Source organism: Oryctolagus cuniculus, chromosome 9 (genome assembly GCF_964237555.1).
Source record: "Oryctolagus cuniculus chromosome 9, mOryCun1.1, whole genome shotgun sequence".
In the NCBI taxonomy this organism is placed as follows: Eukaryota; Metazoa; Chordata; class Mammalia; order Lagomorpha; family Leporidae; genus Oryctolagus; species Oryctolagus cuniculus.
Window position 1 is genome coordinate 52,220,747 of NC_091440.1, and position 16,556 is coordinate 52,237,302.

At 38.9% G+C, this 16,556-nt stretch overlaps 1 protein-coding gene across 2 annotated transcripts in view; it reads right to left on the reverse strand.

The window, feature by feature from the left end:
• TDRD3 (tudor domain containing 3) overlaps positions 1-16,556 on the reverse strand; it is a 196,508-nt gene that overhangs the window by 110,155 nt on the left and 69,797 nt on the right. For both annotated transcript variants that reach the window (XR_007920946.2, XM_008260040.4), the window contains exons 4-5: positions 6,045-6,205; positions 1,983-2,124 (exon numbers count right to left, since the gene is read on the reverse strand). Coding sequence is in view for 1 of the 2 variants with exons in the window: in XM_008260040.4 (XP_008258262.1) it covers positions 1,983-2,124; positions 6,045-6,205 (303 nt within the window). In the remaining variant the exon portion in view is untranslated. The remainder of the gene's footprint in view (positions 1-1,982; positions 2,125-6,044; positions 6,206-16,556) is intronic.

Consider the following 16,556-nt stretch of genomic DNA (forward strand, 5'->3'; position numbering starts at 1 on the left):
TGAATCCACGAGCCCAACCACTTGAGCTGTCATCACTTGCTGCCTCCCAAATTGTATTAGCAGGAAGCTGAATCAGAACCACCACTCTGCTACTGGATGTGGGTGTATCAAGCAGTAGCTTAACCCACAGTACCACAACAATCTGCCTCTGATATGATATTTCGTTGTAGTGGATCAGAAGAACTGATTGCTGGAAGCAAAGAGTAGGAACGATTACGACATAAACTGTATAACTGGGAAGATGAGAATATTGTTAATATAAATGGGGGGAAACCTCAACTAACAGAACTAGGAAGTCAAATACAAGAACCCTTTTAGTCTAGTAATATTCTAACTTGTTTTCATTTGCATGTGCACGCACAGATGGGACAAATATATATATGTACTATATTCACATATATATATGCACAAACACTTCTGCTCTTTGCAGAAAGAGGTAAACACAGAGATAATATATATGGTTGCTAACTGCTCTCTTGGCAGTTTTGAAACTTGTCTCTAAAGAACGAGTTTTTAAAACACAGGGACCAAAGTGCTTGGGCCCTGCACCCGCATGGGACACCAGGAGGAAGCACTTGGCTCCTGGCTTCGGATCGGCACAGCACGCCGACCATAGCAGCCATTTGGCGGGTGAACCAACGGAAAAGGAAGACCTTTCTCTCTGTCTCTCTAACTCTGCCTGTCAAAAAAATTAAAAATTAAAAGAAAATAAAATACGGGGACCAGTGTTGTGACACAGCAGGTTAAGCCACCACCTGTGATGTCAGCATCCCATATAACTTCCAGTTTGAGTCCTGGCTGCACCACTTCTGATCCAGCTCTCTGCCTAATTCATCTGGGAATACAGCAAAAGATGGCCTGAGTACTTGGGCCTCTGCCACCGAGGTGGGAGATCTGGATGGAGTTCCAGGCTCCTTGGCTTTGGCCTGGGCCAGCCCTGGCCATTGTAGCCATTTGGAGAGTGAGCCAGAGGATGGAAGATTTCTCTCTGGAACTCTGCCTTTCAAATAAATAAGTAAGCCTAAAAGAAAAATGAAAGAGTGGAGGGAGGGTGTGATTGAGGGAGGGAAGAAAGGTATGGGATAAGTATCATTATGCTCTTAAAACTATATATATGGGGCTGGCACTGTGGCACAGCCGATTAAACTACTGCCTGCAGTGCCGGCATCCCAAATGGGCGCTGGTTTGAATCTCAGCTACTCCACTTCTGATCCAGCTCTCTGCTATGGCCTAGAAAAGTATTAGAAGATGGCCCTAGCCTTGGGCCCCTGCACCTGCGTGGGAGATCCAGAAGAAGCTCCTGGCTTTGGATAGGCACAGCTCTGGCTGATGTAGAGTTACTTTCTGCAGAGTTACAGACGGTGAGAGGAAGAGACAGAGAGAAAGGTCTTCCATCTGCTGGTTCACTCCCCAAATGGCTGCAATGGCCAGAGTTGCGCCAATCTGAAGCCAGTAGCCTGGAGCTTCCTCCTGTCTCCCACACAGGTGCATGGGCCCAAGGATTTGAGCCATCCTCTACTGCTTTCCCAGGCCACAGCAGAGAGCTGGATTGGAAGAGGAGTAACCAGGACTAGAACCAGTGCCCACATGGGATTCTGGCGCCACAGGCAGTGGATTAAACTAATAGGCCACACCACTGGCCCTCTGTGTAACTTCTGACTTTCAAATAAATAAATAAATCTTTCAAAAAAAAAACTGTATATATTAAATATATGAAATGTTTGTATAAATAGAAAGTAAAAAAATAAATCTTTAAATATACATATGTAATAAAATGTAACAAATAATGAAACATTTTATTTGCTTTTGAGGAACAATATACTTACATAAAGGTATACAATTTCTCTAAAGATCATGATATTCCACCCTGACCCAATGGACAAATTTTACTACTCATTATGGGAGGAGTTGCTTAAGATCAAATAATATAACAAAGTATAGTATTTTGAAAGTTCAAGACATTCTGCTTCGTTTGCACTTACTCTCTGTAACTCCCATTTCTCAATAAGGTGTTCCACTTCACCGCCAAGAACTGTGGTGTTAGAGTCATCCAAGAGCAGGAAGCCATTTTTTATGTCAACAACACCAGAGAGCTTAACTTTAGTTCCAGGTGGTGTGTTCAGGCTACAGCAAAGAAAAAAAAAATTAGAAATACAGAGACGCTCCTCCCCCAAACTGGAATTCAGTCTCATATTACAACCTAATCAAACTCTTCACAGGTCACTGACAGCAAAACTGTTTTTCAAAGAGAGTGGCCATACAGACTGACTAGAACACCAGGGAGGAAGTCAGAAAACCAAGAACAAGACAGTCATTTTCTAGCTTAATGACAAAAACGTGGGTAGCAATAATCACACCATACAATGTTGTGGTAAACAAAATAAAAGATATGAAAATACTTGCTCACACCATGTTACACAAATATAAGATTTACCATTTTATTCTCTTAGCTTTAGCTGTGCACTATAAATATATACCATGCTATAAAATTAAATTTCAATATGGAAAAAGCATAATCACTAATAATCCTAGAAATCCAATATCTATATAAAGTACAGGAATCCTTATAAAATAATGTTTTATGTTATAACCAAATGTGAGTCATTCATACAATAACTTTTAAAGGATTTTTTACACACTAACTTCATACTGTTTACTGTTTAAATACTTATTTAAAAGAATTTTCCTATAATAGGCTAATACTAACAGACCACAACTCCTTTTAGAAGAACAGGAGACAAGATGTTCATCCTCCTACCAACATTTTAGTAAAGGAAACAAGGGAACCAATTCTTGTTATCACAAAGGTCTGCTCTAAAGTAGAAGCATATATAACAAGCTTTTCCCACACACAACAAGGGTTAAAGTACTCCAGACATATTTCTGATATAACATCATATTGTCTGTGTTTTTGAAACTCATGAAATCAACAATGTCCTGATATAAGCAGCAGCAAATCAGCAAATGTTTATATCACTAGATTTTTCTCTAGAAAGATCATTAATAAAATAGTTATTAACAAGAAGAAATAGAGTATGCCTTTTTTTACTTTGTCAAGACCCTACACAGAGAAAGATTATATATTAAAAATTATTTGGCATACCTTACAGTTATATAATTTTTATATATTAATGATAATAAAGCCATTAGAAATTATCTGCAGACCCCAAGTTTAACATTCTTGGTTATCACAACTTAAAAAACAAATGGTCCTGAACAACCTTTCTAATCTAACACCTAAGAAGAGAGTTGCATGGTGATATATGTAGTAGAATTAGAACAAAGCAATCAGACTGCAACATTAGCAATAATGAATACTGTTACATTAAGTGAATAAGTTTTTCCCATTTCTAGGTAATCAGCAAACCCAGTTTTTATAACCCTATAGTCACCATTTAAGTATAAATAAAAAAGATCAACACCAAGGATCCTAGGCTGCTACATTCTTTGCCTATAAAGAAGTTATTAGTGAATTGTAACATTTACCTAAAACCTGTGTCTGTGTTCTCAAAACCACTTTTTAATAATCCTCACAAATCAGAAAATGTAATGAAAATGTAAGAACACAATAAACTAGCAATATGAAGAAGTACGTAAGACCTTAAAATCAGATAAAAATTAGAGGCATTTAAAATATGGTAACTTTAAAACTAAAACCTCATCTGGGAGCAGATGAGAAATGAATTTTTTGCATTAAATGAATACACCATCCCAAACTCTTCCTAAAAGTCAATATATTAGAGGATGGACCTAGAATACTGTTAAGACAACTGACAGAGTCCCACCAGAAGACAGATCTATTCCCATGCAAAAGGACAATAGGGGGTAAAATTTTAACATAATTGCTACTGCACTGCCCTCAGGATCATAATTAACTCCTATTCAGAGAACATATTTTGGTTAATTGCTGTTTTTGCTGGCATCCCAAGGTACCTTTACTCTTTCTTCACCACAATTAACAAACAAAACAAAATTCAATGGTTTGTGAGGCAAGAGGCTGAACAGAAGAGTGCAAAGAAGTGTCCCAGAGAAACATGATGACCATTTGAGGCAACACATCCCTACCAGCACGGAGTTTTTTTCACCTTCCTTCTCAGGTAATGATTGATCAAATCGAGCTGAAAACAGGCTTCCACATTGGTCACATACAATAACATTTTTGGAAGCTGTCATTCTTATGGCACCAAAAGGAGACATGCTGCTTGGATGATGAGTGCATGAGAATGGGATAATAATGTTTTCAATTATCAAACTGCAAAAGATTCAGCAAAAGGGGACAGTAGCCCATAATGGGCAGAACACTCCCCTCAGGCTGACTTTGTGTTTTCATTCCCCTCAGAGAAAAACACAGCTATGCAATCATAGAAAGAGTCATTCTATGGGCAGCCTTCCTCTTGAGTCACCTCTGAACTCCCTTGAAGAGGGTCCAATAGGAAGGACTGTTCTTCCCCAAAAAGAGGAAGCCTTCTCCCCCTCAAAAAGAAGACAACAGAATCACAAAGTCAATAAACCCTCTTAATAAAAGAAAATCAACATTGTAGACAAACATATACGGCAACTTCAGAGAAGGGGCCTCCCTTACCAGAAAGGGGGAGAGGAGAATCACTGAGGATGAAAACAAGGCCTCAACCTGTACGTTTCCTCCCATATACCACCTAAGCGCATCTAAATGGGGACTTCTCACTTCTGTTATCAGGACCTTGTCTCTGCATGTGCAACTCCCTCTTCCATCTTTTTCAACATTCCTGCTCATATTTAAGTCCCAGTCCTCGTTAGACTACTGGTCCTTCCCCTGGTATATTTACTATAATAACTGTATGCCTAAAGCTTACCTCATTAGCATATGAGCCATTGGTTTGGCAAAAGCTCAACTATATTTATATTTGTTCTCCCAGCATTGCAGAAAGAAGCTGGGACACAAAGGATGCTGATACTTGATAAATACTTACTTGTTCAGGAGAAAAGTATGATCTGGGAGCACATATTCAGCAAAAAAAAGTTCATAGGACACAGAGTAGCAAATATGAGCATATAAAATAACTTAGAAGAAGGAGAGGTTAATAAGAGGGGTTTGCAATTGTCCAGTGAGATTTTCCACTTCAAAATATAGTGTTCAAACTGGCCTAATGAGGAAACTAAGGATAAAGGTAACAGATTCCCTCCTTCTCACTGCATTTCTCAACACAAAAAGGCAGGATTCTCAATGCATCTCATAAAAATAGTCAAAGAAGTATTTGCAAATTCAGTCCTTAGGGACTCTTTGTCTTAGGGTGGCATGTGAATCTCCCTGATTCCAATCATTTCCTAAAGAAACCCATTACCCTGGGGCCAGGGCTCTGGCATAGCAGGAAAAGCCACTGCCTGCAGTGCTGGCAAGTCCTGACTGCTCCACTTCCAATCCAGATCCCTGCTAATGCACGTGGGAAAGCAGTGGAAGATGGTCCAGCTCCTTGGGCCCCTGCACCCACATAGAAAACCTGGAAGAAGCTGCTGGTTCCTGGCTTCGGATTTGCACAGCTCCGGCCACTGCAGCAATTTGGGGAGTGAACAAGCAGACTGAAGATCTATCTCTGTCTCTGTCTCTGTCTCCCTCCCGCTGCCTCTATAACTCTGCCTTTCAAATAAATAAATCTTAAAAAAAAAAAAAAAGGAACCCATTACCCTATAAAACATTGTTAAAACATTACACTATTATACACACAGTTATTTACTAAGCTAACTATTAAGGAAGAAATCAACATATTTGAAGAAATATTCTTTGTTCTGAACAACTGAATGATAAAATTTAAGATTGCTTTTCAAGCAAGAATAACTTACTCTCCTGGTTTTACAGTTAACATTGAATTAAAGAGCAACTAACTCCATTCTTAGCTTTTTCTCCCATACATATAAGGCTGAAATACAAAGATCTAACTTCTTCTGAAAGATCATAACATATACTTAAGAGTTCCTTCCTTCTTTCCAAACTTCATAAAATACAATATATATTAAATAGCACTTCCATACACTCTATAACAAAATAGATGAAATAAAGCCCCAAGTACCTTATTTTTGACATATAACTAAATTCCACTGCTGTGCAACTTATATGACCATCTGTCATCTGCAAGCGCAGCATCCTGGGTGCAGCCTGAGACTCTTCGTTGTCCTTTGGTGCAGCAACATTGCGAATTTTTTGAATTTGCAAAACACATGGACCTTCAAGCTGTCAAAACACAAATGAACAAAAATCACTCTCTAATCATGGTTGCATTTCTGTACTTTGATGGTTATACTTTACTATTTATAATAATAATTTCAATTAAGTTCAAAACTAAAGTTAGTTAAAGAAGTCTTCAAAAACTTCACCCATAAACTTGTAAAGTTCTATCATATATATCATGTGGGTTTTTTTTGGATGGAGGTATTTAAAGATTACAAAAATATTTAGAGTCCCCTGAAGAACAATTTCTTTTTAAAACTCTGAATTAATTTTCAGGCAGTAAGAAGCAAAGAAAACCCTAGCAAAACAAGTTATCTTACTGGAATGAAAAACAAATTAAGTATTGCTTTTTTTCTTTATGTGCTCTGAACTATTCACATTCATCCTATTTCTACACCCACCTATACCAAGGGATGTTAAGAAAATAAAGAACTTGGCAATTTTTAAAGGTACATCAACTTTACGGCAGTAGTTAAAAGGAATGCTTTCTGCTCAAAATCATCAAATTTAAACTGCACCCTCTTCTGGTACAAATGAAGAATACAAAGCTCCAAAACCTTAAAACTACATAAATTTCAAGAAGTGTAAGTTGTACTTGATATTTTCTTTCTTAAATCATATTAAATCTATTGCTGAATTATATGTGTTGGCAGTGAGGAGAATTGTTCTTCAAGGCAAATTTCAATCAAAGACAAAAATGAAATCAATATACCAGCTACAAAGTTAATGCCTATGAAGTTGGGAAATGACAGTAAAATCTGCTTATATGCTGAAAACTAAATTTAACAAAGTTATAATTTCTACATAATAAAATATATCTTTAGTATCATAATGTATGGGAAAAATAATTTATTTTTAATAAACAGTCTTTTAAATAAAATATTTGTGTGCATATTTAATTTATACTTTCAGCAAAGAAAAATGTTAATGATTAGCAAATACTTACACTTAATTTTCCATGCTAGCATGTTCACTAATTTAAATTTTTTCTACTCCATACTTACCAGTAGTTTGCCTACAAAAGAATAATTGTTATAAATTTAGTTCTAGTGAATATAATCAGAAAAAAATTCTGAAATTTCATCTAATTACCCATTAGGAAAAAGTTAATTTCAAGATGAAACAAGTGCCAAACCCTTAACAGATATAGAAAACCACTGAATTCAGGAAGAACTTTTTCTTTGGGTTTTGTGAATAGCATCAAAACACAGTTATTGAAATTAAATCATAGACCAGTTATAGTGTTTATACTGTTTACCGTTCTCATTATTTTAGGGCTCCTAATATTTTAAGCCTGGACACTGACAAACATCTTGCCTACACTATCCAATATGGTCCTTCAGCCACATGTGGCTATTCAAATTTGTATTTAAATTAATTAAAATTAAATGATACTAAAATTCAGTTGTTCAGTTGCACCAGCAATAGTTCAAGTGTTCTGTATCTAGAAAGCACAGAAACTATTTATATCACTGAAAAAAGTCCACCAGACAAATAGTGATGACCTAGTCTTACATGTTCCTAAGTGAGATTCATGCATTCCAGGGACTGAGCTCCTATCAAAGTATGAGACAGAAACATGGGTTTCTATTTAATTTTTAACAATAAAGATATTAAACTTTATAAATATTTGATATCCAGAGTGACAAGGGTACCCTTATTCAATCCATATGAAATGGAGGTCACAAACCATCTCTGTGAAACAACAGGAGTGCTACACCCCATGAATGTTGACATGGCACCTTCAGCAGCTTGCTTTTGATGTATGGTGGCAAACTGCATTTTATTTATGCACTGTAAATTGGATAAATACATTATATTAGATAGTTTTAAACACTAATACTCACAAAATGAACAGGTCACTTTAAAACATACTGCCTTGGGGCCTGCATTGTGGCATAGCAAGTAATGATGCCGCCTGCATTGCCAGCATCCCATAAGGGCACCGGTTCAAGTCCCGGCTATTCTACTTCTGATCCAGCTCTCTGCTCTGGCCTGGGAAAGCAGTGGAAGATGGCCCAAGTGCTTGGGCCCCTGCACCTGCATGGGAGACTGGAAGAAGCTCCTGGTTCCTGGCTTTGGATCATTTCAGTTCCAGCCATTGCAGCCATTTGAGGAGTGAAGCAGTGGATGGAAGACCTCGCTCTCTCGCGCGCGCTCTCTCTCTCTCTCTCTCTCTGCCTTTCAAATAAATAAGTAAATCTTAAAAAAAAAAAAAAAGATACTGCCAAAGAAACAGAAATTGAAGATAATGTAATTGAGGAAAACAAAGGTAAGAGTAGGACTATTTTGCTGATCTCCTACATCTAGTTGAAAATGAAAAGAAAAAGCTGAAGAATGACAGGAACACCTGCCCCCAACTCCTGACATTATAGCAAGCAGCAAGTCCACATAATTAATCCAACTCCTGGTCTCTGCACCACTGTTAATGGATTGAATAGTTGTTGCTTCCAAAAGACAGGTAAACTCAGAAGATAGTTTCCCATTTGGGACAAGGGTATTTTCAAATGCAAGGTAAAGATCTTTAAGATGGAAACATCTTGAAGGAGTGTGGGTCCTAAATTCAAAGATGAGTATCATTAGGAAGAAGGGGAGACAAACAGAAATGAAGTATACAGACCAGGTAAAAAGAGAAAGAAATTGAAGTTATGCATCTACAAGACAAGAAAGGTCAAGGACTGCTTACTGCACCGAAAGTTACAAAAGAAGCACAAACAGATTCCTACTAAGAGACTCCTAAAAGAATCTGCTGACACCTTTGATTTTAGACATTTGGCCTATTGAAATGGAAGAAAACAAATTTCCATTGTTTTAAACCACCAAGTTTGTGATAATTTGTTACAGTACCCAAAGCTAACTAATGAACCCACTTACGGAATGCTTTATCAGACTAGGAAGAATATGCTTAAGTATTGGCCTATGCCTCACATTCCTTTCGTAAATTTTTTAACATTTAAAATTTTTCAACATTTTATCATATTCAATTCACACACAGATATTATTTACAAATATGTAACTTTTTTCTTGAAAACAGGATACTGTATCACAAAATGTGGGATTCGTGACAATGATCATAAAAGAACAAAAGAAAGGATATTGTCACATTCATGGTATAACTGCATATGATAGAATATTACTCAACTATAAAAAGGATAGAAATCCTGACATCTGCAACAAAACAAATAAAACTGGTGATCGTTATGCTAAGTAAAATAAGCCAGACCCAGAAGGACAAATATTACATGTTTTCTCTTATTTGTGGAAGTTAATATAGAGAGAATATAAAAATTGTTAGAGCATATAACATATATTGTTTTATGTAGTCCTGTTAGGTAGGAAGTTAGAAATGAGCTTATGTGTGTGTGTGACAAAGGCCTAAGGAGCTGACATCTAGGTCCAGCATCCGCATCTCAAAGTTATCCAGATAACCTTCCAGGTGCAGCCCAGTATCTGCACTTCAAATGCCCTGCCCCTTTTGCCCCTTCTACTGGATAACCATCCTTCCTCTAAGGCTCCTCTAAGGCAGGGTGACGCCAGCCAGGCTTTCCCTGTCTGATAACTTCAGGGGGAAAACTTAGAAAGGAATTTTTGGTATTTACATCCAAAAAGTCCTTTTTTCCAGGAGAAGGGGCCACAACCCCTTAAAAACCCTCGGCCTCAACTGGACTGTGCACTCAGCCCCCTGCCTCTCTGCTGAGCCGCCCGCCTGACCTGCCCAGGTGTATTCTCTCCACTCAACCTTGTAACCTCGCTCTCTCCCAGTCTGAGCAACTGGGCACTCTCTCTCAGGTTCTGTCTGGAGAGGTGCCCATCCGTTCTTACGGATGTCCCTACCCTAATAAACCTTGCTATTTGCTTTCTACTTACTCTCTGTCTCATGCCTGAATTCTTTCTTGTGCGAAAACAAGGACCCTGCAGTTCTCCAGTAACAGTCCTTTATAAAATTTTTTAAAATATTTATTTATTTAAAAGGCCAAGTAACAGATGAAGAGAAAGAACTCACATCCACTGTCTCGTCTTTCTTAAACTCAGCAGAAATCCTATTAATAATTTCTGAAAAGCAACAAGCACTTGTAAATAAAGCATAAAATCAGAGTTTCAGTAATTTATTTTTCTGACAATGAAAATCCATCTTGCATTTTAACATATGCCCTAAAAGGAACACTAATAAATTGTATCATTTAGCATAGACTAAATTAACATATGGTAAATAAGATGCAATCTTCTTTAAATTAAAACATAAAATTTTTTCAATTATTTTTCTTTTTAAAAACATCCAGTTTCCAGACTGTTTTCAAGGGAGTGAGTGCATTCATTTCGAATTTTAAGGCAGTAAAGCCATCTTGTGGCTGATGTCAGTACTGCTAAGGTTTTGAGATGGTTACTTCTGCTTGGAAAAATTAGATCTTAATCAGTTTTGTGTTTATAAAAGATACACAACCCATCAGTGCTGGAATTAAGGTAGGAAAAATAAACCCAGAACTGAAAACCTTGCATCCTATGTTTCTACAGCAATACACACAATCCTCACATTGCTGAATTTACAGCAACTTGTTTTTACATTAACCTGTGTTTTATAATTTAACTTCTGTACTTTGGTTTTAAAAGCTATACAAATAACAGCTACGTAAGAAGCTAAAAATTAGCTTATTTTTGTGAAAAGGGCCTGCAGAAACCAGCATCTGCTTTGGAAGCCCCAGAAGCCCAGTATTTTGCATTTCAAAGTCCTGATCAGACCCTGATAACCCTCCAGGTGGTCCCAGCCCTTCTCCCAAGGAAAGCTCCCAGGAGAATTCTCTCTTCTCAGGACCAAATGAGCTACCTGACCTGATAACATGGGGCAATAAAACCTTTAGACACCCCAAGGGAAGCCCCGGGGTGCCAGCACATCTGGGGAGGAATTTGCTAATTTTCACCCCACAAACCCTTTTGCTAGGGCTCCCCATTATTTGTCCTGGAAGAAAAGGAGGACAGGGTAAACAGACTCCCTTAAAAAGTGGGAGTCTAAACAAAGACTGCAGGCTCAGCTCACCTTGCTGCTCTTTGCTGAGCCACCCACCTGGTCTGCCCAGGTATATTCTCTCCATTCAACCATGTAACCTCACTCCCTTCCAGTCTGAGTGACTGGGCACTCCCTATCTGTCCCTTCCACTCTGATGGATGCCCTAGCCCCAATAAAATCTTATTACTTTACTCTCTGTCCCACACCTGAATTCTTTCTTGCATGAAGAAAAGAACCACATGGTTTCTAAGGCTCTTCTCTACAGTGACATAACTACAACAAAAATGCTAAACTGAGAGAATACAAAAGTATTAAGCACTTGTATTATCCCTCCTTTTTATGATGACTTTTCCCCATGACTTTTTTTAAAGATTTATTTATTTATTTGAAAGTCAGAGTTACACAGAGAGAGAAGGAGAGGCAGAGAGAGAGAGAGAAAGAGGTCTTCCATCCCGCTGGTTCACTCCCCAGTTGGCCGCAATGGCCAGATCTGTGCTAATCTGAAGCCAGGAGCCAGGAGCTTCTTCCGGGTCTCCCACACAGGTGCAGGGGCCCAAGAACTTGGGCCACCTTGCACTGCTTTCCCAGGCCATAGCAGAAAGCTGGATTGGAAGTGGAGCAGCCAGGTCTCGGGCCAGCGCTCATATGGGATGCTGGCACTTCAGGCACCAGCCCCTCCCCATGATTTTGAGCTCATAAGATACTAGTGTCCCAAAGCTCTGTATCTGCAGTATCTAAGAAACACAAAATCTGCCATGATAAAGAGAAAAATATCTGCAAACCCTCCCTCCACTCTCCAGTTTTTATGGCCTAAGAATCACACATCCATTGCCCATGGGAAAACCTTTCTTAGCTAGAAAGCCTGGAGAAACTGTCATCTTTTCAATCTGACCACTTTGTAAATTGTGGTCTGAAACCTCTGCATCAAGGTTAGAGTGGAACATTATGAAGAAAATGTAGAAGCTGCAAAATAATGTTAAGAGAATAGGAGGGAAAAGAAAAGAAACTGAGCAAAACTATCATGTTAAATACGAAGAAAATTACTGGTACTTTTTGTCATTCTACTTTCTCTAAAAATAATGATGACACAAATTATGAAGACTTCACTTTCAAAACTCAGATATGTGCCCTCTAAGGACCCCAGATATGAGCAAAGTACACATTTAATGTGTCCACTATTAACTGTTCTAATTACCAACTTTTCTTACCTGATCACGGATCTGCCAGCTCACCATTCTCCCTTTCCACTAAAATTCCCAAATACTGCAAATGGTGTTATCTAAGTCTTCTTCACTATAAAAACAATAGTCTGATTGACAGGTGGGTGGATAACAGGTGGGATTACATGGGGACAGGGAAGGTGTGGTCTTCAGTTCATGAACTTAATCTATCTCCCTGACTTGTCCCATATCAGCCTGGCCCATCCCAACTGTTCTGAGGAGTGTATCAGCAAATGGAAAATCTCTCTTTGCCTATCTATCTCCCTACTTTTCAAACAAGTAAAAAATGAATAAATTTTTTAGAAAAGAAGAAGAGTAGGGGCCTGGAGCAGTGGCATATCAGTCACCACTTGTGATGCTGGCACCCCATACAGGTGTCAATTTTTGTCTCGGCTACTCCATTTCCAATCCAGTTCCCTGCTAATGTGCCTAGGAAAGCAGTGGAAGATGGCCCAAGTCCTTGGGCCCCTGCACCCACATGGAAGACCTGGAAGAAGCTCCTGGCTCATGGCTTCAGATCAGCTTAGCTCCAGCTGCTATGGTTATTTGGGGAGTGAAACAATAAATGGAAGACCCTTCGCTCTCTGCATCTGTCTCTGCCTCTCTGTGACTCTGCCTTTCAAATAAATGAATAAATCTTTAAAAAAAAAAAAAAGAAAAGAGAAAAAGTAGAAAAAGAGACATCCAACTTAATTTGTTTCATGTGAAAAGGGCTTATTTTTTATCTATTTGTTTTATGTATAAACTAGTCACATTAAGAACATTTTAAAGGTTAAATCTGGCACAGAATAGCCTGGATCAGAGCTATTAAGTTTTTTTTATTATTGTTAGCCACATTAAAAGAAAATCTTAGAGATCACCATGCAAAAGCTTTAGAATCAAAAAATGCTCTGAACAAGCAGAGGAAGCAGAGAGTCTCATTGTTAGGAAAATGGTGGTTTTATCTATGGTACCATCTACACCCTGATCTAAATCCTAGGCCCTAGCCCCTGTTGCCATTGCTGTAAGCCAAGTGGCCACATGGCCCAACCACCGGTGTCAAGCTCTACCCTCATCCTAATGGGATTTGCTGCTCCTAATTCCCTGACCGCCCTCCGGCAAAGTTTTAAAAGGACCCATTCCTGAACATGTGGCTCACTCTCGCTCTCTCTCTCTCTCTCTCTCTCTCTCTCTCTGTCTCTCTGCTCTCTTTTGGCTTCTCTCTCGCTCCCCTCTCTCTCTTGGCTCCTTTCTGCTATTTCTTCTCTCCTTGCTAGCTCCTCTCCTCTCTGTCACTTACACGCTCCTTCTCTCTCCTTTTCCTTCCTTGCCCCTTCCCTCTGGCCTGCTGGGTTTTCCCCAATAAACCCTTTCCCTTACTCTGGTGTTTGGTGTGTTTTGTGACAATCTTACACTCATCACCATGATTCTATGAGCCTGTTGTTAGGAAACTGGCGCAGTTTTATCTATGGCGCGATCTACACCCCAATTTACATCCTATGCCCCGATTCCCACAGCTATTGCTGAAAGCCAGGTAGCCACAAGGCCCAACCACCAGTGTCAAGCTCCACCCCCATCCTAATGGGATTCACTGCTCCTAATTCCCTGCCCCCCCTCTGGCAAAGTTTTAAAAGGGCCTGTTCCTGAACACTTGGCTCTCTTGGCTCCTCTCCTCCTCTCATCTCTCTTGGCTTCTCTCTTCTCTCCTGGTCACTCTCTCTAGCCTCCTCTTCTCCTCTCTCACTCCCCTCACTCCTCCCCTCTCTCCTCTTTCTCTCTTATTCTCCTTTTCCTTCTTCACCCCTTCCCTCCAGCCTGCTGGCTTTTCCCCAATAAACCCTTTCCCTTACTCTGGTGTTTGGTGTGTTTTGTGACGGCCTAACAGAAATACCTAACACCCGTAGCAGAGGCATGTTCTCAGAAGCTCTATAGACACATGGAGAAAAAATAAAAACTAAGAGTCGAGAAAACTTCAAGATTTGTCTAAATAAACTAGTGCAAGAGTGTACAGACACTGCTTCAATGTGATTTCCTTTCCAACAGACAACTATTTCACTCATCAGACTTATTCAAGATCGCTGCACAGTCTGGGTTTCTTATAACCCAGTGTTTGTGGACCAGCAAAATCCCTATCTCCTGGAAACTTGTTCAAAATGCAAATTTTCAAGCTCCATCCCAGGCTTTAAAAAATCAGAAACCCAGAGAACCCGACAGATGGTTGTGGTCAGGCAATCTGTGTTTTAACTAGGCCACAGAGAAGTTCTGGTATACAATGAAATCTGAAAACTATGACTACAATCCCCCAAAAAGGAAATGTAAACAAACTAGACAGGACTGTGAGAAGAACAATGAAGATGAAAGAAAAGCTTGAGACTGAAAATAAACAAAGAAACCAAGATATATGGTTTTAGCAAAAGGTACCTATGGCAGTGATATTTACAAGTCTTCAAGTATAAAAAGAATTATTCACAAAGGAAGGCAGCAGATGTTCTCCATTTTCCCTGAGAGACTATAATTCAAGGTGTAGCATAAGAAATTTAGTTAAAAATATAATTAAAGTTTGCTGATGAGTGCTGTTAAACAAGAAAACAAATTTCCAAAAGAAGTCATAGAACTCCTCTTCTCTTGAATCTATGTATCAAAAACCATAGAGTAGATTACAAAATGTCTCTTATGGTCCTTAACCAATGACTACCACCTATTACATCAATGAACTAATACTTAGAAAATGTTCCTAATTATAGATCTCTTCAAACTAAAATTTAAAATTTTGGAGGTACAGTTGATATAGGCAGGCAGATAGGACTAAATTGATTAGACTTGTGAGCTGGAAGACCATATTCCCTTGTGATCTCACAACCCTACCTTACCTCACTTGTACGCCCACCTGCCAATCAAACTACGTAACCACTCACCTTTGGGAGTGAATAAAAGGCCTGGAGCACAGTAGGTCCTCCCTTTGTTGCCCCGCCTCTTTAGGAGTACCATCTTTTGGCTCTTCTGATTTCCTGCCTACATGTGTGCTCCACCTGGCTCCCAGCCTGCTCCCTGCCTGGTATAGACCCAACTTAGCTTCTAGACTTCTTTTTCCCCTAAATAAAGCCTTACTTTCCTGTGCACTTCTCTCACTGAATAAAACGTTAAAACTTACCATGTAGCATGGTTTATTTTGAGCCAATATTCAGAATTCTTATCTGAATAGATGGCAAGAACCCACAAAAATTTTTTATTTAATTATTTTTTTAGGAATACAAGTTTCATATGCACAACTTTAGGAATATAATTATTCTTCCCATCATACCTGCCCTCCCATTCACACTCCCACCCCCTTCCTCCTCCCTCTCCCCTTCCCAGTACCATTCTACATTAAGATTCATTTTCAATTTAACTTTGTACACAAAAGACCAACTCTAAGTAAAGATTTCGACAATTTGCACATACACACACAAAACTACTTGAGAACAAGTATTACAGTTAACTCTCACAATCCAACTCTTTGAGGACAGAGGAACTACATGGGGAGTTAGGGCACAGTGACTCCTGTTGTTAATTTAACAATTAACACTCTTATGTATGATGTCAGTGACCACCTGAGGCTCTTGACATGACCTGTCTAGGCTATGGAAGCCTTCTGAATCCACAAACTCTTGACAGTATTTAGACAATGCCATAAGCAAAGTAGAAATTCTCTCCTCCCTTTAGAGAAAAGTACATACTTCTTTGATGGCCACTTCTTTCCACTGGGATCTGACTCACAAAGATCCTTCATGTAGGGTATTTTTTGCCACAGTGTTTTGGCTTTCCATGCCTGAAATGCTCTCACAAACTTTTCAGCCAGACCAAGAAGCCTTAAGGGCTGATTCTGAGGTCAGAGTGTTACTTAAAGCAATTGTCATTCTATGAGTCTGCATGTGGACTGCTTCCCATGTTGGAACATTCTCTCCTTTTTAATTCTATTATAATTACCTGTCACTTGATCCTATTTATATGGTCACTTTAACACTTAATCCTATCTATATGCTCACTTTAACACTTAAGATAATATTTTTAACACCCAGCTTAATGGGATTTGGGGTCCCATGGCAAGTTCTTAAACTGTACCCTTAGAAGTAAGTTCGTAGGAATGTATGCAGAACTACACAGCTTTATAGTT